General features: G+C 47.9%; 1 protein-coding gene across 23 annotated transcripts in view; it reads left to right on the top strand.

Moving 5' to 3' along the window:
* LOC110491356 (calcium/calmodulin-dependent protein kinase type II subunit gamma) overlaps positions 1 to 27,553 on the top strand; it is a 44,499-nt gene that overhangs the window by 14,279 nt on the left and 2,667 nt on the right. Inside the window, exons 3-22 of one of the 23 annotated variants that reach the window (XM_036946140.2) lie at positions 1,003 to 1,062; positions 1,759 to 1,813; positions 1,969 to 2,034; positions 3,879 to 3,951; positions 9,096 to 9,198; positions 10,687 to 10,770; positions 11,044 to 11,138; positions 11,507 to 11,629; positions 14,537 to 14,620; positions 20,037 to 20,079; positions 21,439 to 21,498; positions 23,782 to 23,822; positions 24,013 to 24,096; positions 24,934 to 24,972; positions 25,081 to 25,126; positions 25,266 to 25,346; positions 26,464 to 26,613; positions 26,823 to 26,898; positions 26,985 to 27,079; positions 27,163 to 27,399. In XM_036946140.2, the coding sequence (XP_036802035.1) occupies positions 1,003 to 1,062; positions 1,759 to 1,813; positions 1,969 to 2,034; positions 3,879 to 3,951; positions 9,096 to 9,198; positions 10,687 to 10,770; positions 11,044 to 11,138; positions 11,507 to 11,629; positions 14,537 to 14,620; positions 20,037 to 20,079; positions 21,439 to 21,498; positions 23,782 to 23,822; positions 24,013 to 24,096; positions 24,934 to 24,972; positions 25,081 to 25,126; positions 25,266 to 25,346; positions 26,464 to 26,613; positions 26,823 to 26,898; positions 26,985 to 27,079; positions 27,163 to 27,395 (1,691 nt within the window). In that variant the 3' untranslated portion in view covers positions 27,396 to 27,399. Of the gene's footprint in view, positions 1 to 1,002; positions 1,063 to 1,758; positions 1,814 to 1,968; positions 2,035 to 3,878; positions 3,952 to 9,095; positions 9,199 to 10,686; positions 10,771 to 11,043; positions 11,139 to 11,506; positions 11,630 to 14,536; positions 14,621 to 20,036; positions 20,957 to 21,011; positions 21,499 to 23,781; positions 23,823 to 24,012; positions 24,097 to 24,933; positions 24,973 to 25,080; positions 25,127 to 25,262; positions 25,347 to 26,463; positions 26,614 to 26,822; positions 26,899 to 26,984; positions 27,080 to 27,162; positions 27,400 to 27,553 lie in introns of all 23 variants that reach the window. The other 22 variants (XM_036946139.2, XR_016487124.1, XM_090201886.1 and 19 more) reach the window with 22 other exon arrangements.

Raw genomic sequence — 27,553 nt, 5'->3', positions numbered from 1 at the left:
TTAGAATAATACGTGTCAACACAGTCACACAAACAGTCTGACTCCCAGCCAGGGTCACCCCGGATTACCTCTGACCTCTCACATCTGCAGGGGGAGGAGTGTGGGGTGGGGGGGTTGTGTGTCAGAATTATGTAAGATTGTTTGAGGTGGTAGTCAGGTGTGTGTGTGTGTGTGTTCCAATTTCATCATGTGTCCCCTGCTAGGCAAAAGTGCTGGCACAGCAATGTTCCACAGCTGGGGCTGCGAGCAACACACAGTATACACACCTTACTTATACCCTGTGTGTGTGTGGAGCTGTCTCACCCTGTGTGTGTGTGGAGCTGTCTCACCCTGTGTGTGTGTGTGGAGCTGTCTCACCCTGTGTGTGTGTGTGGAGCTGTCTCACCCTGTGTGTGTGTGGAGCTGTCTCACCCTGTGTGTGTGTGTGTGTGTGTGTGTGTGTGGAGCTGTCTCGCCCTGTGTGTGTGGAGCTGTCTCGCCCTGTGTGTGTGGAGCTGTCTCGCCCTGTGTGTGTGGAGCTGTCTCGCCCTGTGTGTGTTGAGCTGTCTCGCCCTGTGTGTGTGGAGCTGTCTCGCCCTGTGTGTGTGGAGCTGTCTCGCCCTGTGTGTGGAGCTGTCTCACCCTGTGTGTGTGGAGCTGTCTCACCCTGTGTGTGTGGCGCTGTCTCACCCTGTGTGTGTGTGTGTGTGTGGAGCTGTCTCACCCTGTGTGTGTGTGTGTGGAGCTGTCTCACCCTGTGTGTGTGTGTGTGTGTGTGTGGAGCTGTCTCACCCTGTGTGTGTGTGTATGGCGCTGTCTCACCCTGTGTGTGTGTGTGGAGCTGTCTCACCCTGTGTGTGTGTGTGTGTGTGTGTGTGTGTGGAGCTGTCTCACCCTGTGTGGTGTGTGTGTGGAGCTGTCTCACCCTGTGTGTGTTCACCTTGTTCTAAACCTTTCATTAGCCTGTTTTCTAACTGAATAAGCTCTCATTGGCCGGTTCTAACGGAGTTTTCCTCTCCTCAGATCACCAGAAGCTGGAACGAGAGGCGCGTATCTGCCGCCTGCTCAAACACTCAAACATAGGTAGGTCTGTTTCTCTACTTGTTTAATTTTCAATTTCAGGTTTATGGAAAGTCATCTAATTGAGGACAATAAAACTTAAATGAATGGGACATCAATAATGCTTGTTTTCTGTTCAAATCAAAGTTGTTGTTTAAAAAAATAAATGACCAGGAGGACGGAGGGGGGAGGGGGGAGGAAGAGATGAGGCCATACTGATGAGTCAATGACAACTTTGTACTGTCTCTTTCAGTTGCATCCCTCTATCATCTATCCCTCCTTCCCTCTCCCTTCTTTCTGGCTCTCTCTTCAGTGTCCCAGATTGCTCTGCCCCTCCCTCCTTGTCTTTCTCTCCTTTTTATAGTTTCTCTATTCTGTCTATCTTTCTCTCTTTCTCATTCTGCCTCTCTCGCTCCTTCTCATTCCGTCTCTCTTTCTCTCTCCTTCTCATTTGTCTGAGCTTCATATAAACCTTGGACGGGGAGAGGGACGGGGAGAGATGAACACTCATACTGTACTTGCTGCAGGGAGGACCTGCTACTTATTACACACAAATGTACCTTTTTACATAACCTTTAACCTCCAACCCTAAACCCTTAAACAAAACTATACATTAAGTCAGATCTAGAATGTCAAACTAAGTAGCCATTACGTATTCCACTGTTAAATCTCATAATTCTCTTTCTCTCCCTCTTCTCCACCCTCTCTCTCTCTCTCTAGTGAGGCTACATGACAGTATCTCAGAGGAAGGCTTTCACTACCTTGTCTTTGACCTGTGAGTATAACAGACACACACACCGACCTTCCAGGCTTGTGCATGTGCCTCCATGAAAGAGGTTTCTTTATGTATGATAACAATCTGGTCCTCCTTCCTCTGTCTTTCTTTCTCCCTCTCGGTCTCTCCTCTGTCGCTCGGTCTCTGTCTCTCAGGGTGACAGGAGGAGAATTGTTTGAAGACATCGTTGCTAGGGAGTACTACAGCGAGGCCGACGCCAGGTGGGCCCTCCCTACTTACTGTTACCGTGGTTACGCAGCTGCGTAGCACAGCGCAGGTCAAAACCGTGGGAGAGTGGCATGATTTCTTATCTTTGCTAACTGGCCTATCCACATGGGGTACCTGGGAAGTCTCAAAGAAACATGGACCTATTGGTCAAATGCTCATTAGGGGGGACTTCAGGGGTAATCCAAGCATGTAACAGTGACAAAACTAAGGCTGAGAACCACTATTGTAGTAAGTAACCTGTTGAGCTTTCAGTACAAACATACACGTTTAGTGATGACTGGATCATTGATTTTCTCCTCTATTCTCCTCTCCAGTCAGTGTATTAACCTGATCTCCTCTCCTCTCCAGTCAGTGTATTAACCTGATCTCCTCTCCTCTCCAGTCAGTGTATTAACCTGATCTCCTCTCCAGTCAGTGTATTAACCTGATCTCCTCTCCTCTCCAGTCAGTGTATTAACCTGATCTCCTCTCCAGTCAGTGTATTAACCTGATCTCCTCTCCTCTCCAGTCAGTGTATTAACCTGATCTCCCCTCCAGTCAGTGTATTAACCTGATCTCCTCTCCAGTCAGTGTATTAACCTGATCTCCTCTCCAGTCAGTGTATTAACCTGATCTCCTCTCCAGTCAGTGTATTAACCTGATCTCCTCTCCAGTCAGTGTATTAACCTGATCTCCTCTCTAGTCAGTGTATTAACCTGATCTCTCCAGTCAGTGTATTAACCTGATCCCATCTCCTCTCTAGTCAGTGTATTAACCTGATCTCCTCTCTAGTCAGTGAATTAACCTGATCTCCTCTCTAGTCAGTGTATTAACCTGATCTCCTCTCCTCTCCAGTCAGTGTATTAACCTGATCTCCTCTCTAGTCAGTGTATTAACCTGATCTCCTCTCCTCTCCAGTCAGTGTATTAACCTGATCTCCTCTCTAGTCAGTGTATTAACCTGATCTCTCCAGTCAGTGTATTAACCTGATCCCATCTCCTCTCTAGTCAGTGTATTAACCTGATCTCTCCAGTCAGTGTATTAACCTGATCCCATCTCCTCTCTAGTCAGTGTATTAACCTGATCTCCTCTCCAGTCAGTGTATTAACCTTATCTCCTCTCCTCTCCAGTCAGTATATGAACCTGATCTCCTCTCCTCTCCAGTCAGTATATTAACCTGATCTCCTCTCCTCTCCAGTCAGTGTATTAACCTGATCTCCTCGCCTCTCCAGTCAGTGTATTAACCTGATCTCCTCTCCAGTCAGTGTATTAACCTGATCTCCTCTCCTCTCCAGTCAGTGTATTAACCTGATCTCCTCTCCTCTCCAGTCAGTATATTAACCTGATCTCCTCTCCTCTCCAGTCAGTATATTAACCTGATCTCCTCTCCTCTCCAGTCAGTGTATTAACCTGATCTCCTCTCCTCTCCAGTCAGTGTATTAACCTGATCTCCTCTCCAGTCAGTGTATTAACCTGATCTCCTCTCCAGTCAGTGTATTAACCTGATCTCCTCTCCTCTCCAGTCAGTATATTAACCTGATCTCCTCGCCTCTCCAGTCAGTGTATTAACCTGATCTCCTCTCCTCTCCAGTCAGTATATTAACCTGATCTCCTCTCCTCTCCAGTCAGTGTATTAACCTGATCTCCTCTCCTCTCCAGTCAGTGTATTAACCTGATCTCCTCTCCTCTCCAGTCAGTGTATTAACCTGATCTCCTCTCCTCTCCAGTCAGTGTATTAACCTGATCCCATCTCCTCTCCAGTCAGTGTATTAACCTGATCCCATCTCCTCTCCAGTCAGTGTATTAACCTGATCTCCTCTCCAGTCAGTGTATTAACCTGATCTCCTCTCCTCTCTAGTCAGTGTATTAACCAGATCTTGGAGAGTGTTCAACATATCCACCAGCATGACATCGTCCACAGGGACCTCAAGGTGAGTGGTGAGCGTGTGTGTTTGGCCGCCTGTTGCTATGACTACCACACACACCTTTGCTCGTGGCCATGGCAACGCACTGCTCTTGTAGTTCCATCCCTCCCACTATCCCTTGTTTCACTTGTCCCCTCCCTCTCTGTTTCCCCCTCCTAGCCCTCATCTTTTTTCTCACTCACTCAGACACACACACCACATGTCTGTCCTTGACTGGGGGGGGGGGGGGTGTGTGTGTGTTAGTGTCATCTGCACGTAAGCAGGGAGAGGGCAAACTTATGGTCTACTCTCCCTAATGACAACGAAACAAGGACTCCTAGTCACGGACCACACACAGTCCTGACTCAAAGTGAAGGTGTCCAAGACAAGGGAAGGAGAGATTAACCCTGTGGTTACCATGACAACTCCTGTGACATCACTGCAGCCTGGCTCCTCGCGGCTGATTGGTTGGGATAAACATAATGGATTCTTATCAGATGGGTCTTCCAACGAAACACCATGAAGACACATCACTGGATGTCTCTTTGTTCATGTGACCCGGAATAGATGGAACACAGAAGTGAATCGCTTTGACATATGGTTTGAAATAATTTCACTATGAAATGGTTTTCTTTCTTTCTTGCCGGAGATCAAGATATTCAAAATACATGGTAACATTTACCTGAGCACTACTGTGCACGTGAGTGAGGCTGGGGCTTTATTGCTGCGGCGCGAGAAGACGGACGGAGGGAGAGAGGGAGACGCAGTAGCCGACTCCCCTAGAGCTCGCCGACTCCCTTACAGCTCGCCAGCTCGCCGACTCCCTTACAGCTCGCCAACTCCCCTAGAGCTCGCCGACTCCCCTAGAGCTCGCCGACTCCCTTACAGCTCGCCAACTCCCCTAGAGCTCGCCGACTCCCCTAGAGCTCGTCAACTCCCCTAGAGCTCGCCGACTCCCTTACAGCTCGCCAGCTCGCCGACTCCCTTACAGCTCGCCAACTCCCCTAGAGCTCGCCGACTCCCTTACAGCTCGCCAACTCCCCTACAGCTCGCCAACTCCCCTACAGCTCGCCAACTCCCCTAGAGCTCGCCGACTCCCCTAGAGCTCGCCGACTCCCCTAGAGCTCGCCGACTCCCCTAGAGCTCGCCAACTCCCCTAGAGCTCGCCGACTCCCTTACAGCTCGCCAGCTCGCCGACTCCCTTACAGCTCGCCAGCTCGCCGACTCCCCTAGAGCTCGCCGACTCCCCTAGAGCTCGCCGACTCCCCTAGAGCTCGCCGACTCCCTTCGCCGACTCCCCTACAGCTCGCCGACTCCCCTACAGCTCGCCGACTCCACTACAGCTCGCCGGCTCCCCTACAGCTCGCCGACTCCACTACGGCTCCCCTACAGCTCGCCGACTCCACTACGGCTCCCCTACAGCTCGCCGACTCCACTACGGCTCTCCTACAGCTCGCCGACTCCACTACGGCTCCCCTACAGCTTGCCGACTCCCCTACAGCTCGCCGACTCCACTACGACTCCCCTACAGCTCGCCGACTATTCTCCCTCCCATATACAGTGCCTTGCGAAAGTATTCGGCCCCCTTGAACTTTGCGACCTTTTGCCACATTTCAGGCTTCAAACATAAAGATATAAAACTGTATTTTTTTGTGAAGAATCAACAACAAGTGGGACACAATCATGAAGTGGAACGACATTTATTGGATATTTCAAACTTTTTTAACAAATCAAAAACTGAAAAATTGGGCGTGCAAAATGATTCAGCCCCCTTAAGTTAATACTTTGTAGCGCCACCTTTTGCTGCGATTACAGCTGTAAGTCGCTTGGGGTATGTCTCTATCAGTTTTGCACATCGAGAGACTGAAATGTTTTCCCATTCCTCCTTGCAAAACAGCTCGAGCTCAGTGAGGTTGGATGGAGAGCATTTGTGAACAGCAGTTTTCAGTTTTTTCCACAGATTCTCGATTGGATTCAGGTCTGGACTTTGACTTGGCCATTCTAACACCTGGATATGTTTATTTTTGAACCATTCCATTGTAGATTTTGCTTTATGTTTTGGATCATTGTCTTGTTGGAAGACAAATCTCCGTCCCAGTCTCAGGTCTTTTGCAGACTCCATCAGGTTTTCTTCCAGAATGGTCCTGTATTTGGCTCCATCCATCTTCCCATCAATTTAACCATCTTCCCTGTCCCTGCTGAAGAAAAGCAGGCCCAAACCATGATGCTGCCACCACCATGTTTGACAGTGGGGATGGTGTGTTCAGCTGTGTTGCTTTTACGCCAAACATAACGTTTTGCATTGTTGCCAAAAAGTTCAATTTTGGTTTCATCTGACCAGAGCACCTTCTTCCACATGTTTGGTGTGTCTCCCAGGTGGCTTGTGGCAAACTTTAAACGACACTTTTTTTATGGATATCTTTAAGAAATGTCTTTCTTCTTGCCACTCTTCCATAAAGGCCAGATTTGTGCAATATACGACTGATTGTTGTCCTATGGACAGACTCTCCCACCTCAGCTGTAGATCTCTGCAGTTCATCCAGAGTGATCATGGGCCTCTTGGCTGCATCTCTGATCAGTCTTCTCCTTGTATGAGCTGAAAGTTTAGAGGGACGGCCAGGTCTTGGTAGATTTGCAGTGGTCTGATACTCCTTCCATTTCAATATTATCGCTTGCACAGTGCTCCTTGGGATGTTTAAAGCTTGGGAAATCTTTTTGTATCCAAATCCGGCTTTAAACTTTTTCACAACAGTATCTCGGACCTGCCTGGTGTGTTCCTTGTTCTTCATGATGCTCTTTGCGCTTTTAACGGACCTCTGAGACTATCACAGTGCAGGTGAATTTATACGGAGACTTGACAGGTGGATTGTAGGTGGATTGGTGGACAGGTGGATTGTATTTATCATCATTAGTCATTTAGGTCAACATTGGATCATTCAGAGATCCTCACTGAACTTCTGGAGAGAGTTTGCTGCACTGAAAGTAAAGGGGCTGAATAATTTTGCACGCCCAATTTTTCAGTTTTTGATTTGTTAAAAAAACTTTGAAATATCCAATAAATGTTGTTCCACTTCATGATTGTGTCCCACTTGTTGTTGATTCTTCACAAAAAAATACAGTTTTATATCTTTATGTTTGAAGCCTGAAATGTGGCAAAAGGTCGCAAAGTTCAAGGGGGCCGAATACTTTCGCAAGGCACTGTAATAGTGCCTGTTTTGACTGCAGTAGTCTAGAGAAGCTAGCCAGCTATAGCTAGCCAGGTTTATTGAGGCCACATGCTGCACTTTGTCCTCAACCCTTTCAGATAAAACAGCCTACCTGTTTGTTGCTCACTGTAGAATACTCCATTTCATTTCGCTAGCTTTTTAATTCCATCTTGCATTGCATTGGTGAACTCTCAGTCCACTTGCTCCACATTGAGCCTCTTTGCCACTTTGATTGGCCAACATAAACAACAAGCTACACATGTGAAGGCTACCTGATGGCTACCAGGCTTTTTGTGGGGCATATGTCATTTTAAAAAAATACATTTGAAAAGTTTGTTTTATTAAATTAATCATTTGAAATGTCATGGTGTGTCCTTGTATGGATAATTGAATTTAGAAAAAGCATTTTCAGTGTTTTAAAATAGGCTAATTTTGAATATTCTAATAACCATACACATCCCTGGTGTCTGAGGATAGCTGTATTACCTCTTGTTTGCTGTCTGTCTGATTTGTTGGCCTTTTATCCTGAGTAGGCTTTTACTGCAGTCCTTCACACACACACACACACACACACACACACACACACAAACGAGCGCATACACGCAGTACACTTAGCATGCAGTCTGCAGGGCTGTTTTAAATGACTCCCAAGTGGTTTCCATGACTACAACCCTATGTCCATATATGGCCGCAGAGAGAATCGTAGGAGAGATGGAGACCCGCACACTGTCGAATGTGGACAAATCCAAAACACATGCTTAAATGCAAAAATACAGATGATTTATTGGGTCATCATGATGCCCAAAAAGTGCATTGTGCATAAAATGAAAGGGGAAAATTTAAATTGCAAACGTTTTGGTATCAAACTATCATCAGTGTTAAGGCCAGGACACACGCCAGGCTTGTATTTGAAGGTTAATTACATATGTCACATGATCCAGTCAGTAAATACATCCAGTCATATATGTACTTAAGCAATAAGGCCAGAGGAGGTCTGACAGCCGTGGTATATTAGCCATATAAGGGCTGTTCTTATGCACAACACCACGAGGCCTGCCTGGATACAGCCCGTAGCCGTGGTATATTGGCCTTATTTCACAAACTCCCCGAGGTGCCTTATTGCTATTATAAACTGGTTACCAACGTAATTGGATAAATGTTTTGTCAAAGCCGTGGTACACGGTCTGATATATCGTAGCGGTCAATCATCATTAAGGGCTCGAACCACCCAGTTTATAAATGCAAATTGAGTACCTAGTACAATAGAATGCATGATTTTAATTATATGAGAGATCTTTACTCATCTTTCTCTGACGCTCCTTCTCTTCCTCCTTCATGTCTCCTTACCCCCCCCCTTTTTTTTCTCTCCCAACTGAATGTAATAATAATCTTTGACGTGATTTGCATGTGTAAATGTTGCCTTGGCAGAACGGAACAAAAGGAATTACACATTTGACAAATGCATCTGTCTCCATCTCTCTCTGTGTTTCTACTTCCCCTGTCCCGCTCTCTCTGTTTCTACTTCCCCTGTCCCGCTCTCTCTGTTTCTACTTCCCCTGTCCCGCTCTCTCTGTTTCTACTTCCCCTGTCCCGCTCTCTCTCTGTGTTTCTACTTCCCCTGTCCCGCTCTCTCTCTGTGTTTCTACTTCCCCTGTCCCGCTCTCTCTCTGTGTTTCTACTTCCCCTGTCCCGCTCTCTCTCTGTGTTTCTACTTCCCCTGTCCCGCTCTCTCTCTGTGTTTCTACTTCCCCTGTCCCGCTCTCTCTCTGTGTTTCTACTTCCCCTGTCCCGCTCTCTCTCTCTATGTTTCTACTTCCCCTGTCCCGCTCTCTCTCTCTGTGTTTCTACTTCCCCTGTCCCGCTCTCTCTCTGTGTTTCTACTTCCCCTGTCCCGCTCTCTCTCTGTGTTTCTACTTCCCCTGTACACACACACCTTTCTCCATCTCTCTGTTTCTACCCCCCCAGCCTGAGAACCTGCTCCTGGCCAGTAAGATGAAGGGAGCAGCGGTGAAGTTGGCAGACTTTGGCCTGGCCATCGAGGTGCAGGGGGACCAACAGGCATGGTTCGGTAAGACCACACACACCCTTCATCAAACGTGTTTAGGTTTTATTTATTTGCACCAAAGAAAACGAAGTGAAATCCAAAACGGTGTGCAGGTTAGGTTGGAAACCCCGAAAAATCCACAAAAATGTATACAGTGCCTTGCGAAAGTATTCGGCCCCCTTGAACTTTGCGACCTTTTGCCACATTTCAGGCTTCAAACATAAAGATATAAAACTGTATTTTTTTGTGAAGAATCAACAACAAGTGGGACACAATCATGAAGTGGAACGACATTTATTGGATATTTCAAACTTTTTTTAACAAATCAAAAACTGAAAAATTGGGCGTGCAAAATGAAATGTGGCAAAAGGTCGCAAAGTTCAAGGGGGCCGAATACTTTCGCAAGGCATTGTAAGTACAAAAAAAAGTTGGTTAAATCTACTAAACAAGCGCACTTTTATTTTTACATGATATACACAGTAAACATGAACCATGTTTGATTATGTGTGAGAGCCAGGCTACATGGAGGGGACGAGTGGGTAGTTTGGGTCATCAGACTGACCCCTAGTCATTGAGGGATGATTGACAAAACACATTGTGAAGATAGGAGTTCCAGAGTATGGAACCTCTGTATCGAACAGAGAATTGACTATGTGAACTGCGGCAGCAGGGAGGGTGAAGGCTATCAGTGTCTGGTTGAATGGGTGGATTTGGGAGTTAACCAGGAAGAACCCATCAAAGGGTTTAGGTAGGCTGTCTGGGAGGGATTTGGAGACGCGTTGGATTATATCGAGTTTCTTAAACAGACTGGTGGCTTGTCTTGCAAATGTATTTTGTGTGATGAGTCATTTGTGTAGGTAGCAAACATATGTACTGGCTCAGACAGTATTGCAGTAAATGAGATATGGGTTACTTAAGATTGTAGTGTTAGGAAACAAGCCTGATGAACCAAAACACAAACCATCTGTGTGGTGATACCAGACCACTCTTCTGTCTGGTGGTACCAGACCACTCTTCTGTCTGGTGGTACCAGACCACTCTACTGTCTGGTGGTACCAGACCACTCTACTGTCTGGTGGTACCAGACCACTCTACTGTCTGGTGGTATCAGACCACTCTACTGTCTGGTGGTACCAGACCACTCTTCTGTCTGGTGGTACCAGACCACTCTACTGTCTGGTGGTACCAGACCACTCTACTGTCTGGTGGTACCAGACCACTCTACTGTCTGGTGGTACCAGACCACTCTACTGTCTGGTGGTACCAGACCACTCTACTGTCTGGTGGTACCAGACCACTCTACTGTCTGGTGGTACCAGACCACTCTACTGTCTGGTGGTACCAGACCACTCTACTGTCTGGTGGTACCAGACCACTCTACTGTCTGGTGGTACCAGACCACTCTACTGTCTGGTGGTACCAGACAGATTTCACCACTTTGCTGCAGACAAAGTGAATGTTCTTTCCAGGACAATGTAAGTGTGAAACCATTTTGTTTTATCTGTCGGGCAGGTTTCGCAGGCACCCCTGGTTACCTGTCCCCTGAGGTCCTGAGGAAGGACGCCTACGGCAAGCCTGTGGACATATGGGCCTGTGGTAAACCTTTAACCTCTAACTGTAGGCGGAGAACAAATCTAAATAATCATCTAGTGACTACTGGGTAATGTGTGTCACCATCCCATTGCTTAAGAGAGGCCATGGTGCAGAGGTCATACATCTTAAACCAGGGTTTACAGAAAACTTAACCAATCTCAACTCTCTCTGCCTTTCTCTTGGTCTCTCTCTCTCTCTCTCTCGGTCTCTCTCTTTCTCTCTCTGCCTTTCTCTCGGTCTCTTTGTCCCTCTCTCGGTCTCTCTCTTTCTCTCTAGGTGTTATTCTGTATATCTTGTTGGTGGGCTATCCTCCATTCTGGGATGAAGACCAACACAAACTCTACCAGCAGATCAAGGCTGGGGCCTATGATGTGAGTTTGTGTGTGTATCTGTGTTTGGGTACTGTGCAGGGGTTGGCTGGACAACTGGTGAATTTTTAATAGTGTCAGATTGAGAGCTGCACCCCAGCTATTGATCCTATCAGCCTCCTGACGCATTGCAGAGGTGTGTGTGTGTGTGTGCGCGCGTGTGTGTGAGTATCCTCTCTAGTATTCAGGTTATATAGTTAATGAAGACTGGTACTGAGACATTCAAACACACGTTAACATTCTGAATTGTAGGAAGACTGATTGTTTACATGATGTGAAAGGTGAAGAAATCCGTTTGTTATGGACATAATGCAGATCATGGTCTTTTTTCCTGTTTCTCTTCCTGTCCCTTCCTGTCCCCCCCCCCCCAGTTTCCCTCTCCAGAGTGGGACACTGTTACTCCAGAGGCTAAGAACCTTATTAATCAGATGTTGACTATTAATCCTTCCAAGAGAATCACTGCTGATCAGGCTCTCAAACATCCATGGATCTGCGTAAGTACACACACACACACACACACACACACACACACACACACGTGGTGACCGCGTCCAAAACCTGTCTTGCCTACTACTTACTAAAACGACTATTTTTTTATATATATATATATATATATTTTACATTTTTTACCCCCTTTTCTCCCCAATTTCGTGGTATCCAATTGTTAGTAACTACTATCTTGTCTCGTCGCTCCAACTCCCGTACGGGCTCGGGAGAGACGAAGGTCGAAAGCCATGCGTCCTCCGAAACACAACCCAACCAAGCCGCACTGCTTCTTAACACAGCACGCATCCAACCCGGAAGCCAGCCGCACCAATGTGTCGGAGGAAACACCGTGCACCTTAGCGACCTGGTCAGCGTGCACTGCGCCCGGCCAGCCACAGGAGTCGCTAGTGCGCGATGAGACAAGGATATCCCTGCCGGCCTAACCCGGACGACGCTAGGCCAATTGTGCGTTGCCCCACGGACCTCCTGGTCGCGGCCCGGCTGCGACAGAGCCTGGGCTGAACCCAGAGTCTCTGGTGGCACAGCTAGCGCTGCGATGCAGTGCCTTGGACTACTGCGCCACCCAGGAGGCCCTGGTGTACAACATTCTAGACTCCCCCGTACTGAGAATGTATAATCTAATACTAGACTCCCCCATACTGATAATGTATAATCTAATACTAGACTCTCCCATACTGAGAATGTATAATCTAATACTAGACTCACCCATACTGATAATGTATAATCTAATACTAGACTCCCCCATACTGAGAATGTATAATCTAATACTAGACTCTCCCATACTGAGAATGTATAATCTAATACTAGACTCCCCCATACTGAGAATGTGTAATCTAATACTAGACTCTCCCATACTGAGAATGTATAATCTAATACTAGACTCACCATACTGAGAATGTATAATCTAATACTAGACTCCCCCGTACTGAGAATATATCATCTAATACTAGACTCCCCCATACTGAGAATGTGTAATCTAATACTAGACTCCCCCATACTGAGAATGTGTAATCTAATACTAGACTCCCCCATACTGAGAATGTATAATCTAATACTAGACTCCCCCATACTGAGAATGTATAATCTAATACTAGACTCCCCCATACTGAGAATGTATAATCTAATACTAGACTCCCCCATACTGATAATGTATAATCTAATACTAGACTCCCCCATACTGAGAATGTATAATCTAATACTAGACTCCCCCATACTGAGAATGTATAATCTAATACTAGACTCCCCCATACTGAGAATGTGTAATCTAATACTAGACTCCCCCATACTGAGAATGTATAATCTAATACTAGACTCCCCCATACTGAGAATGTATAATCTAATACTAGACTCCCCCATACTGAGAATGTATAATCTAATACTAGACTCCCCCATACTGAGAATGTATAATCTAATACTAGACTCCCCCATACTGAGAATGTATAATCTAATACTAGACTCCCCCATACTGAGAATGTGTAATCTAATACTAGACTCCCCCATACTGAGAATGTATAATCTAATACTAGACTCCCCCATACTGAGAATGTGTAATCTAATACTAGACTCCCCCATACTGATAATGTATAATCTAATACTAGACTCCCCCATACTGAGAATGTATAATCTAATACTAGACTCCCCCATACTGAGAATGTGTAATCTAATACTAGACTCCCCCATACTGAGAATGTATAATCTAATACTAGACTCCCCCATACTGAGAATGTGTAATCTAATACTAGACTCCCCAATACTGAGAATGTGTAATCTAATACTAGACTCCCCCCAGACTGAGAATGTATAATCTAATACTAGACTCCCCCGTACTGAGAATGTATAATCTAATACTAGACTCCCCCGTACTGAGAATGTATAATCTAATACTAGACTCCCCCATACTGAGAATATATAATCTAATACTAGACTCTCCCATACTGAGAATGTATAATCTAATACTAGACTCCCCCATACTGAGAATGTGTAATCTAATACTAGACTCTCCCATACTGAGAATATATAATCTAATACTAGACTCTCCCGTACTGAGAATGTGTAATCTAATACTAGACTCCCCCGTACTGAGAATGTATAATCTAATACTAGACTCCCCCATACTGAGAATATATAATCTAATACTAGACTCCCCCCAGACTGAGAATGTATAATCTAATACTAGACTCCCCCGTACTGAGAATGTATAATCTAATACTAGACTCCCCCGTACTGAGAATGTGTAATCTAATACTAGACTCTCCCATACTGAGAATATATAATCTAATACTAGACTCTCCCATACTGAGAATATATAATCTAATACTAGACTCTCCCATACTGAGAATGTATAATCTAATACTAGACTCCCCCATACTGAGAATGTATAATCTAATACTAGACTCCCCCGTACTGAGAATGTGTAATCTAATACTAGACTCTCCCATACTGAGAATGTATAATCTAGTGAGGAGTATTTCTGTATGTAATAAAAAACAAATTCTGATTGGCTCTGCCTGGCTGTGAGTGGACCCAGGCCCACCCATATCTGCACTCCTGCCCAGTCATGTGAAATCCATATATATTAGGGCCTAATGAATTTATTTCAATTGACAGATTTCTTTATATGAACTGTAACTCAGTAAAATCTTTGAAGTTGTTGCGTTTATATTTTCTTAATGTATAGACGTAAAGCTGAAATAAGTATGACATTCTGGCATTTAGTGCAGACTGAATTTGAGACATTTCACCTAATATATAAAACCTATTTTTGCATACTAAAAAAACGCCTACTATTTAAAAATGAAGTACAGGTATTCGGACATACATACATACATACATACATACATACATACATAGAGTTTTGTATAGTGTTTGATATTCGTCTCTGTCCCCTCCTATAGCAACGTTCCACCGTGGCGTCTATGATCCACAGACAGGAGACAGTGGAATGTCTGCGCAAGTTCAACGCTCGGAGGAAACTCAAGGTACACTATTGCTGCTACCTCCTAGACCACCTCCTCCTCCCTATATACCTCCCTCCTAGACCACCTCCTCCTCCCGATATACCTCCCTCCTAGACCACCTCCTCCTCCCTATATAACTCCCTCCTAGACCACCTCCTCCTCCCTATATAACTCCCTCCTAGACCTCCTCCTCCTCCCACATACCTCCCTCCTAGACCACCTCTTCCTCCCACATACCTCCCTCCTAGACCACCTCCTCCTCCCTATATACCTCCCTCCTAGACCACCTCCTCCTCCCTATATAACTCCCTCCTAGACCACCTCCTCCTCCCTATATAACTCCCTCCTAGACCTCCTCCTCCTCCCACATACCTCCCTCCTAGACCACCTCTTCCTCCCACATACCTCCCTCCTAGACCACCTCCTCCTCCCTATATAACTCCCTCTAGACCTCCTCCTCCTCCCTCCTAGACCACCACCTCCTCCCTTCTAGACCACCTCCTCCCTATATACCTCCCTTCTAGACCACCACCTCCTCCCTATATACCTCCCTTCTAGACCACCTCCTCCCTATATACCTCCCTCCTAGACCACCTCCTCCTCCCTATATACCTCCCTCCTAGACCACCTCCTCCTCCCTATATACCTCCTTTCTAGACCACCACCTCCTCCCTATATACCTCCCCTCTAGACCACCACCTCCTCCTCCCTATATACCTCCCCTCTAGACCACCACCTCCTCCTCCCTGTATACCTCCCCTCTAGACCACCACCACCTCCTCCCTGTATACCTCCCCTCTAGACCACCATCTCCTCCTCCCTGTATACCTCCCCTCTAGACCACCACCACCTCCTCCCTATATACCTCCCCCTTAGACCACCACCACCTCCTCCCTATATACCTCCCCCTTAGACCACCACCACCTCCTCCCTATATACCTCCCCTATAGACCACCACCACCTCCCTATATACCTCCCCCCTAGACCACCTCCTCCTCCCTATATAACTCCCTCCTAGACCTCCTCCTCCCTCCTAGACCACCTCCTCCCTATATACCTCCCTTCTAGACCACCACCTCCTCCCTATATACGTCCCTTCTAGACCACCTCCTCCCTATATACCTCCCTCCTAGACCACCACCTCCTCCCTGTATACCTCCCCTCTAGACCACCATCTCCTCCTCCCTGTATACCTCCCCTCTGGACCACCACCACCTCCTCCCTATATACCTCCCTTCTAGACCACCACCTCCCTATATATCTCCCTCCTAGACCACCACCTCCTCCCTATATACCTCCCTCCTAGACCACTACCTCCTCCCTATATATACCTTCCTCCTAGACCACCTCCTCCTCCCTATATACCTTCCTCCTAGACCACCTCCTCCTGCCTATATACCTCCCTCCTAGACCACCTCCTCCTCCCTATATACCTCCCTCCTAGACCACCTCCTCCTCCCTATATACCTCCTTTCTAGACCACCACCTCCTCCCTATATACCTCCCCTCTAGACCACCACCTCCTCCTCCCTATATACCTCCCCTCTAGACCACCACCTCCTCCTCCCTGTATACCTCCCCTCTAGACCACCACCTCCTCCTCCCTGTATACCTCCCCTCTAGATCACCACCACCTCCTCCCTGTATACCTCCCCTCTAGACCACCACCACCTCCTCCCTGTATACCTCCCCTCTAGACCACCATCTCCTCCTCCCTGTATACCTCCCCTCTAGACCACCACCACCTCCTCCCTGTATACCTCCCCTCTAGACCACCACCACCTCCTCCCTATATACCTCCCCCTTAGACCACCACCACCTCCTCCCTATATACCTCCGCCTTAGACCACCACCACCACTTCCCTATATACCTCACCTATAGACCACCACCACCTCCCTATATACCTCCCCCCTAGACCACCACCACCTCCCTATATACCTCCCCCCTAGACCACCACCACCTCCTCCCTATATACCTCTCCTCTAGACCACCACCACATCCTCCCTATATACCTCCCCTTTAGACCACCACCTCCTCCCTATATACCTCCCCCCTAGACCACCACCTCCTCCCTATATTCCTCCCCTCTAGACCACCACCACCTCCTCCCTGTATACCTCCCCTCTAGACCACCACCACCTCCTCCCTGTATACCTCCCCTCTAGACCACCACCACCTCCTCCCTGTATACCTCCCCTCTAGACCACCATCTCCTCCTCCCTGTATACCTCCCCTCTAGACCACCACCACCTCCTCCCTGTATACCTCCCCTCTAGACCACCATCTCCTCCTCCCTGTATACCTCCCCTCTAGACCACCACCACCTCCTCCCTGTATACCTCCCCTCTAGACCACCACCACCTCCTCCCTATATTCCTCCCCTCTAGACCACCACCTCCTCCCTATATATCTCCCCGCTAGACCACCACCACCTCCTCCCTATATTCCTCTCCCCCCTAGACCACCACCACCTCCTCCCTATATTCCTCTCCCCCCTAGACCACCACCACCTCCTCCTTATATTCCTCTCCTCTAGACCACCACCACCTCCTCCCTGTGTACCTCCCCCCTAGACCACCACCTGCTCCTCCCTATATACCTCCCCCCTAGACCACCACCTCCTCCTCCCTGTATACCTCCCCCCTAGACCACCACCTCCCTGTATATCTCCCCTCTAGACCACCACCTCCCTATATTCCTCCCCTCTAGACCACCACCTCCTCCCTATATTCCTCTCCTCTAGACCACCACCTCCTCCTCCCTATATTCCTCCCCTCTAGACCACCACCTCCCTATATTCCTCCCCTCTAGACCACCACCTCCTCCCTATATTCCTCTCCTCTAGACCACCACCTCCTCCTCCCTATATTCCTCCCCTCTAGACCACCACCTCCTCCCTATATACAGTGCCTTGCGAAAGTATTCGGCCCCCTTGAACTTTGCGACCTTTTGCCACATTTCAGGCTTCAAACATAAAGATATAAAACTGTATTTTTTTGTGAAGAATCAACAACAAGTGGGACACAATCATGAAGTGGAACGACATTTATTGGATATTTCAAGCTTTTTTAACAAATCAAAAACTGAAAAATTGGGCGTGCAAAATTATTCAGCCCCTTTACTTTCAGTGCAGCAAACTCTCCAGAAGTTCAGTGAGGATCTCTGAATGATCCAATGTTGACCTAAATGACTAATGACGATAAATACAATCCACCTGTGTGTAATCAAGTCTCTGTATAAATGCACCTGCACTGTGATAGTCTCAGAGGTCCGTTAAAAGCGCAGAGAGCATCATGAAGAACAAGGAACACACCAGGCAGGTCCGAGATACTGTTGTGAAGAAGTTTAAAGCCGGATTTGGATACAAAAAGATTTCCCAAGCTTTAAACATCCCAAGGAGCACTGTGCAAGCGATAATATTGAAATGGAAGGAGTATCAGACCACTGCAAATCTACCAAGACCTGGCCGTCCCTCTAAACTTTCAGCTCATACAAGGAGAAGACTGATCAGAGATGCAGCCAAGAGGCCCATGATCACTCTGGATGAACTGCAGAGATCTACAGCTGAGGTGGGAGAGTCTGTCCATAGGACAACAATCAGTTGTATATTGCACAAATCTGGCCTTTATGGAAGAGTGGCAAGAAGAAAGCCATTTCTTAAAGATATCCATAAAAAGTGTTGTTTAAAGTTTGCCACAAGCCACCTGGGAGACACACCAAACATGTGGAAGAAGGTGCTCTGGTCAGATGAAACCAAAATTGAACTTTTTGGCAACAATGCAAAACGTTATGTTTGGCGTAAAAGCAACACAGCTGAACACACCATCCCCACTGTCAAACATGGTGGTGGCAGCATCATGGTTTGGGCCTGCTTTTCTTCAGCAGGGACAGGGAAGATGGTTAAAATTGATGGGAAGATGGATGGAGCCAAATACAGGACCATTCTGGAAGAAAACCTGATGGAGTCTGCAAAAGACCTGAGACTGGGACGGAGATTTGTCTTCCAACAAGACAATGATCCAAAACATAAAGCAAAATCTACAATGGAATGGTTCAAAAATAAACATATCCAGGTGTTAGAATGGCCAAGTCAAAGTCCAGACCTGAATCCAATCGAGAATCTGTGGAAAAAACTGAAAGCTGCTGTTCACAAATGCTCTCCATCCAACCTCACTGAGCTCGAGCTGTTTTGCAAAGAGGAATGGAAAAAAATGTCAGTCTCTCGATGTGCAAAACTGATAGAGACATACCCCAAGCGACTTACAGCTGTAATCGCAGCAAAAGGTGGCGCTACAAAGTATTAACTTAAGGGGGCAGAATAATTTTGCACGCCCAATTTTTCATTTTTTGATTTGTTACAAAAGCTTGAAATATCCAATAAATGTCGTTCCACTTCATGATTGTGTCCCACTTGTTGTTGATTCTTCACAAAAAAATACAGTTTTATATCTTTATGTTTGAAGCCTGAAATGTGGCAAAAGGTCGCAAAGTTCAAGGGGGCCGAATACTTTCGCAAGGCACTGTATCTCCCCCCTAGACCACCACCACCTCCTCCCTATATCTCTCCCCCCTAGACCACCACCACCTCCTCCCTATATTCCTCTCCCCCCTAGACCACCACCACCTCCTCCCTATATTCCTCTCCTCTAGACCACCACCTCCTCCTCCCTGTATACCTCCCCCCTAGACCACCACCTGCTCCTCCCTATATACCTCCCCCCTAGACCACCACCTCCTCCTCCCTGTATACCTCCCCCCTAGACCACCACCATCTCCCTATATATCTCCCCTCTAGACCACCACCTCCCTATATTCCTCCCCTCTAGACCACCACCTCCTCCCTATATTCCTCTCCTCTAGACCACCACCTCCTCCTCCCTATATTCCTCCCCTCTAGACCACCACCTCCTCCCTATATATCTCCCCCCTAGACCACCACCTCCTCCTCCCTATATCTCTCCCCCCTAGACCACCACCACCTCCGCCCTATATTCCTCTCCTCTAGACCACCACCTCCTCCCTATATATCTCCCCCCTAGACCACCACCTCCTCCTCCCTATATTCCTCTCCTCTAGACCACCACCTCCTCCTCCCTATATTCCTCTCCTCTAGACCACCACCTCCTCCCTGTATACCTCCCCCTAGACCACCACCTCCTCCCTATATTCCTCTCCTCTAGACCACATTTTTACCAATATGTTATTGGACACATTGGATGTGGAAATCCAGAAATGGTGTCGGCATCATTTTATTTTAATATATTTTGGAGTAGAATGTCCTTTTAAAAAGTCACCAGAACTGAGCTTCTCAGTCCTTCTACATAAAACCAACGGGTCTGGAATAACATGTACAAAGGGATCCTCTTTCCCCTACCCTACCACACCCCTCATGTGATCATATCTCTTCATTAATTATCCCTTCTCTCTCTCTCCTAGGGAGCGATCCTCACCACCATGCTGGTGTCCAGAAACTTCTCAGGTGGGTGTGTCTCCTCCTCCCTCGCTCCAGTTACTGACTGAGGGAGGAGGACAGAGGGCTTTACTCTCCCTCCTCCCTGGAGTCTACCTAATGTAGGTTTTTAGGCCGAGAGGAGGAGTTTGTGAGTGCTAGGAGACGTGTGTGTGTGTGTGTGTGTGTGTGTGTGTTTTCAGAACACAAGTTCTGAAGGAGAAGAGGAGGTGAAAGGAGGGTGTCAGTACTAGGTGCTAGGAGGAGGTGCCATAAGGTGTCAGTACTAGGTGCTAGGAGGTGCCATAAGGTGTCAGTACTAGGTGCTAGGAGGAGGTGCCATAAGGTGTCAGTACTAGGTGGTGCTAGGAGGTGGTGCCATAAGGTGTCAGTACTAGGTGGTGCTAGGAGGAGGTGCCATAAGGTGTCAGTACTAGGTGGTGCTAGGGGGAGGTGCCATAAGGTGTCAGTACTAGGTGCTAGGGGGAGGTGCCATAAGGTGTCAGTACTAGGTGCTAGGAGGTGCCATAAGGTGTCAGTACTAGGTGCTAGGAGGTGGTGCCATAAGGTGTCAGTACTAGGTGGTGCTAGGAGGAGGTGCCATAAGGTGTCAGTACTAGGTGGTGCTAGGAGGAGGTGCCGTAAGGTGTCAGTACTAGGAGGAGGTGCCATAAGGTGTCAGTCCTAGGAGGAGGTGCCATAAGGTGTCAGTCCTAGGAGGAGGTGCCATAAGGTGTCAGTCCTAGGAGGAGGTGCCATAAGGTGTCAGTCCTAGGAGGAGGTGCCATAAGGTGTCAGTCCTAGGAGGAGGTGCCATAAGGTGTCAGTGCTAGGAGGAGGTGCAATAAGGTGCCAGTGCTAGGAGGAGGTGCCATTAGGTGTCAGTACAAGGAGGTGCTAGGAGGAGGTGCCGTAAGGTGTCAGTACTAGGACGTATCAGTACAAGGAGGTGCTAGGAGGAGGTAACAGTGCTAGGAGGAGGTGCCATTAGGTGTCAGTACAAGGAGGTGCTAGGAGGAGGTGCCATTCTAGAATGTAATATTTCCAGCAGTACTATGTGTTTACATCTATGTCTCTAACACTTTTCTCCCTCTCCTTGTCGGCTCTGGAGTGTGTGTCAGTACTAGGAGGTGTGGTTTGACAGAGGACGGGCCATATTTAAGGCTCTACTTTCTCTCCTTTACTAGCTAAGATGATTAGAGGTTAAGACCTGGCCCTAAAGGAAGGGGGGGGGTATTACGTCCTAGATGGCATCCTACTCCTCGTATAGTGCACTACTTTTGGCTACTATATGGAGAATAGGGTGTCATTTGTGATTGGTCACTGTATTGGGTTAGGCCAGCCCAGATTTGCATAGCTCCTCCCAATTTGAGTATTTCTGTCCAATAGTGGGCCGGCAGCATACCAACCCTGCTGCTGTGTCCTCCACCGCCTCGCTGGCGCAGGAAGGTACGTCACAGAGACACGCCCTCTTACTTCCTCTACACACACTTCCGGATTCCTGTTTAAGCCCCTCCCACATCATACTAAAAGGAAGCACCATGGTTTCTTTAACTTCTGAAGGGGTCAGCAGGTTATCTAGCCCCTTTTTCTACTGCATGCAGCTCATGCTAGACACACACACACACACACGAACGAGAGTACGATATGGATGTTTTTAAGGATGATGCTAATACTATGCACACAGGCTAAATGCATGTAAAACTACACATAGTCTGTCAACAATACCACTCAGCCTCATATCATCAGAAAGCATCAAATTCATCAGTATATCAACCCCCCTCCCCACCTTCGTCCTGTGGTCACGGCCATGAGGGGGTTGAGGGGGGAGGGATTGGTGGGGGGGGCGTGTATCTGTGGCGACTGACTGACTGGAGGATGGACAGGAGCGGGAGAGGCACGCTGCCATCGTCTGACCTGGGGGGGGAACGAAGGTCGGCGATCCCATGTGGACTAGGAAACGGTATACGGTTTCTGAAAGGGTTGGATGGATAGGTGTAAGCAATATGGAAAAAAATGATATCCAGCCAATCATAGTGGAGCTACTACCATAATATTTACACCTATCAAATCCTTTCATATCTATAGGTGTTTCTGGAAGGTAGGGTTATAGTAGAGTGTTGAAGCGATAACAAGGGGCAGGAGTTAGTGTCTCCCCTGAGCGTGCGATTGGTGCTCTAGGGTTCCGCATGAGGGTGATTGACAGAAGCGAACGGTAGAGCCCTTCAATCACAGGGCTCTCCTCTGAGAGTGGCCCAATCGCCTGCCAGTAAGCCTCCCCGCCACCACGTCACTGCTTGCCCCCTCCCCTCTGCTGTGTATGGCTGACGCAGACTTTGCTCTCTGCTTATGATGCGCTCTCTTCCCCAATCACATCGTCACACTGTAGCACAGGAAAGTGTGACGAGCTGCAGTACATACAATATGTCAAGTGTGAACAATGTGGCTGTGTTACCTTGCTGCATGTGAACTTGTATGCCCTATACACTCCATTTACCCTTCTCCCTGAAGTGTGCACTCACTCACTTCCCCTCCTAGATGTAAAAGGATTGGACTGGTTTGAGGGCACACTTGAGGAAGGACAGGGAGAAACGGGATTGGACAATTTGAAAGTTACTCTTCCCTTCGTGTCTTCCTGAAAATAGCCACTGTTGTAAGGTGAACGTTCTTAGTGGTGGCCACGTTCCAGGACAACTACACTGCAGAGGCCTGCCTGCCTGCTCGCAGGTGTTTACCATGTCAGTTAATCCGACGCCCACTGCCATGTTGTGGCTAGCAGCCATTGGTTGCTGCAATGAAACGTAGTCTGTAATCTAGTTGACCTGGAACTCGACCGATAACGTCCGACCGCGATCATTTGGAAGAAGTTGGTGCATGTTGAGGGTGTTTGAACGGGTTCCGTGCTAGCCCGCCCGCTGGGCAGCTGGGTTGAAGACGTGGCAGGGCTGAATGGTGAGCCAGTCAGGGCCCAGCGCTGCTGTGTGTTGAATGGTAGGTATGCACCTTGGGAACTGTAGTGGATGCTGCATGGTTGGTCCGTTTATTTATTCCAGCCGTTCCTCTGCATGACGTAAAGCGCATGGCGTGGAACGGCTCTGATCGAGGCTCCAACCCCGAGTCGGAGCACGCTCAGTCTGCTCCGCCCAACGCTCCACTAGGGAGCCACACTGTCCCTGTAACAGCCAGTACCACAGCACAGTAAGAACACACGCACAGCAGTGCACAAACCACCAACAACTAAAGGATGCCTGCTGCCTAAAACATGTCTGTCTCTCTCTTTTCTTCCTCCTCTCCCACTTGTTACCGGAAGGTAAGCATCACCAAGACGATGCATGCAGCCCAGAATAGTGTGTGTTTCAGTAATACATTAAAAACAGTGTCAACAGCAGCAGGATGGATGAATGGATGGATGTCTGACTGACTGGAGCCTCCTAAAGGAAATCAGTGGTTTACATTAACATCCACTTGGCTCTGCTATAGCTCTCCCTGAAGTGTACACTTGTTCACTCCCCTTTTGTGGATGAAGAATGAATAGACTGCCTTGGGTGTCATGAATAGTGTTGAAAATACCCTTTAGTCAATGTTCACAACAATCCAATGCTTTTCAATCCATGAAGGGGAGGGTGCTGACTGATGTGACATCCTGTGGGGACCAGGTTGAGTAGGAGAGGGTGAAGTGACTGGAGAGATGTTTCAGCGCTTCTGTTGCTTTATCTCTGTCTCTTTTTACAGCATGCAAAAGTTTACTTAACAAGAAGGCGGATGCTGCTAAGGTAAGGAGTTAAATCTGATGTCATATAGCTAGCTGTCTCTCTCTCTCTCTCTCTACACACACACACACACCCCTTCTGGTTCACGGGGGTGGTGAGGAGATTACTTGATTTAGTGGAGAATTACAGGCTGTATATGTAAAGAGGGAAATTAAGATTTGACTCTCTGGGTTTTGTTATTTATGTGCCTCAGCCTACGACCAACAACAACAGTAAGAACAGCATAGTGAGTGCCATCAATGCCATGAAGGACAACAGCATGGCCGCCGCACAAATGGTACGGATCCTTAACCACTACCTCCTCTCCTAGCACCCTAACCTCCTCTCCTCCCCCGTTCCCTTCATCACGGTCTCCTCTCCTAGCACCCTAACCACCTCCATTCCCCTCAGCCTCGTCTCCTCTCCTAGCACCCTAACCTCCTCTCTTCCCCTGTTCCCTTCATCACGGTCTCCTCTCCTAGCACCCTAACCACCTCCATTCCCCTCAGCCTCGTCTCCTCTCCTAGCACCCTAACCTCCTCTCTTCCCCCGTTCCCTTCATCACTGTCTCCTCTCCTAGCACCCTAACTACCCCCATTCCCCTCAGCCTCGTCTCCTCTCCTAGCACCCTAACCTCCTCTCTTCACCCGTTCCCTTCATCACGGTCTCCTATCCTAGCACCCTTACCACCTCCATTCCCCTCAGCCTCGTCTCCTCTCCTAGCACCCTAACCTCCTCTCTTCACCCGTTCCCTTCATCACGGTCTCCTCTCCTAGCACCCTAACCACCTCCATTCCCCTCAGCCTCGTCTCCTCTCCTAGCACCCTAACCTCCTCTCTTCCCCCGTTCCCTTCATCACGGTCTCCTCTCCTGGCACCCCAACCTCCTAGCAACTTAAAGTCCATGATCCCTCCCTAGCAACCTACCCTCCATACTGTTCTCCCGTCTCTTCCTAGTGGTCCTAGTGGTCTTGTGTGTGTTGGAGTGTTTAAGTTTGGACCCTTCATGGACCTCTAAATCCTTCCTCCTCCATCTTAATATCATCTCCAACCCTAACCCCCAGGCTCGGGTGTGTTTGTGTGTTTGTGTGTGTGTGTGTGTGACCAGACTTAACTCCATGCTCCCCTTCTCCCAGGAATCTCAAAATACAGTGGTTGCTGCTGATGGGGTCAAGGTGAGGGTGTTGGGTGTGCAGTTAGGTTAACAACATACGAGTCAGACTCACACTATGTGTCGTTAATCTCTCTCATCACTATCTCTCTCACTATCTCTCTCTCTCCAGGGTTCTACAGAGAGTAGCAACACAAATGAGGATGAGGATATGAAAGGTAGTAAAATGACTCTCTTCCTCTCTTTGTGGTCTAACATATTGTTTCTGATAGGATGACCTGCCTGTGCTATATAGCTAGCTGTGTGTGTGTGTGACTCACCCGTGTGTGTCTGTCCGTGTGTGTTCTAATCTAGCAGACAGCGTTGTGATGATGAGTCAGGGAAGTGCTACAGACGAGATGCCTTCTCTTCTGACCTCGTCTGACAACTCGCCTGCCAGTAAGTGTTTTCACAGCAACCACAGCCTTTCGTCCCAATGACCCCCACACTTCCTGACATCTGACCTTTGTTTGTTCTGCTTTTCCACTACGCAAACTTTGACCTGTATGTCTAGCCCTCTTTTTTCCCCCCCAAGCCTCCAGCATATCCTCTTTGTTCTTGCTGAGTCCCAAACCAGTCCCTTCCTCTGGCCCCTCTTCCCTGAATTTGCGCGTTCACACGTGCCTCCACCGAATGCAGAAGTGCCTTGTACTCCCTCCCTGTACTGAGGGAGTACAGATTGTCTATGACGTAGGGGCTAATGGGATCCTTTGATAGTCACATCGGCCTAATTATATTCACCTGTTTTTGTTTGTCTTATTTCCAGACTTGACACATGTAACTTATGAAATAGCTCCCAAATTAAAAGTTTAACTGTTGAGGTTTAGATATTGTAAAACAATGAATAAAAAAAGGTGTAAATTGTATTATTTAAATGTGTGTGTCCCGAAGTTGATGGGTTAGATTTTTCTCTCCTCTGAAAGTCACCCTCTGAGTTTAGTCAGCAACACGTGACAACAGAGGGCCCTCTGACAGTGTTGGTTGGGGTGAGGGGCTGGTTAAGGATTCAGCCTCCCTCTCTTTCTCCGTCTTCACTGTGTCCATCTCTGGAACAGGATGGTGAAGGACAGGCGTCTTCTACTTTTACTCCTCCTCTCTCTTCCTCCCCCACGGTGCTGCCCTTTTCTCTCAAAACGCTGCTCTCCTGTTGGCCAGTGCTCTCACATGCTGTGATCCAATGGCAGGCCTCTGTTCTGCTTCTCAAATTGCTGATTGGAAAGCCATCCTTAATGTGTGTCGTCAGTTTTCATAGAGAGAAGTGTGTTTCCCTTCATGTGGAATGCAGGGACACGTAGTGTAAAATCATGATACAGGAAGTAGATTCCTTCCCCGTCAGCTGAGCTGCTCAGAGCCCCCCCCCCCCCCCCCCCCCCCCCCCAGCGGTCTGTTTCAATATCTTTTTCATGAACCAACATCCATCATTACTGTTCCTTCATGTTGTGTGTACGAGTGGTATGCATGTGTCTAACTGCGTGTGTGTGTGTGTATGCGAGTGACCATGCGTTGTGTGTTCCAGCCGTTCCTCTGCATGACGTAAAGCGCATGGCGTGGAACGGCTCTGATCAAGGCTCCAACCCCGAGTCGGAGCACGCTCAGTCTGCTCCGCCCAACGCTCCACTAGGGAGCCACACTGTCCCTGTAACAGCCAATACCACAGCACAGCACAGTAAGCACACACACACACACACACACACACACACACACACACACACACACACACACACACAGAGAGATATACACGCACTAGTATGGAGCTGTCAGAGAAAAAGAGAAGAGGTAGAGAGAGAGAGTAGAGCTATGGTGGTGGGTAAGATGTAAAGTAGTTCCTATTTAGCTAGATTGCTGAACTTCCATCTCTCTCTCTCTGCTCTCAAGCTCGTAAGCAGGAGATAATCAAGATAACTGAACAGCTGATTGAAGCTGTAAACAATGGAGACTTTGAGGCCTACACGTGAGTACAGCTACGTTGTTTCCCACGGCTGATTAGTTACTAACATGAACCTAATGTTGTCGCTCTCTCTTCTCCTCCCTCATCAGGAGGATCTGTGATCCAGGTCTGACGTCCTTTGAGCCTGAAGCTCTGGGGAATCTGGTGGAGGGAATGGACTTCCACAAGTTCTACTTTGAAAACTGTGAGTCTTTCGCTATTTCATACACTTCTGGACATACAACGGAGTTCAGCAGCGATCCAAACATGTTTTCTGTGTTGCCACAGTGCTGAGTAAGAACAGTAAGCCTGTCCACACCACCCTGCTGAACCCCCACGTTCATCTGATTGGAGAGGAGGCTGCCTGCATCGCCTACATCCGCCTTACACAATTCGTCGATGGCCAGGGCCGCCCCCGCTCCAGCCAATCGGAGGAGACCAGGGTGTGGCATCGCCGCGACAGCAAGTGGCTCAACGTCCATTTCCACTGCTCTGGTGCTCCGGCCGCACCCCTGCAGTGATCTGGTATGTACACACACAAATAAACTGTGTGTGTGTATAACTAACCTTGTGGAGATACACAATTGATTCCCATCCGTATACATTACTGAACCTTAACCCCAAAACCTAAGCCTCACCTTTAACCCCTAATCCTAATTCTATCCCTAACACTAATTTT

Source organism: Oncorhynchus mykiss, chromosome 16 (genome assembly GCF_057628025.1).
Source record: "Oncorhynchus mykiss isolate SJ-2025 chromosome 16, ASM5762802v1, whole genome shotgun sequence".
NCBI lineage: Eukaryota > Metazoa > Chordata > Actinopteri > Salmoniformes > Salmonidae > Oncorhynchus > Oncorhynchus mykiss.
Note: the sequence above shows the minus strand (reverse complement) of the source record. Positions and strands in the feature narration are given on the sequence as shown.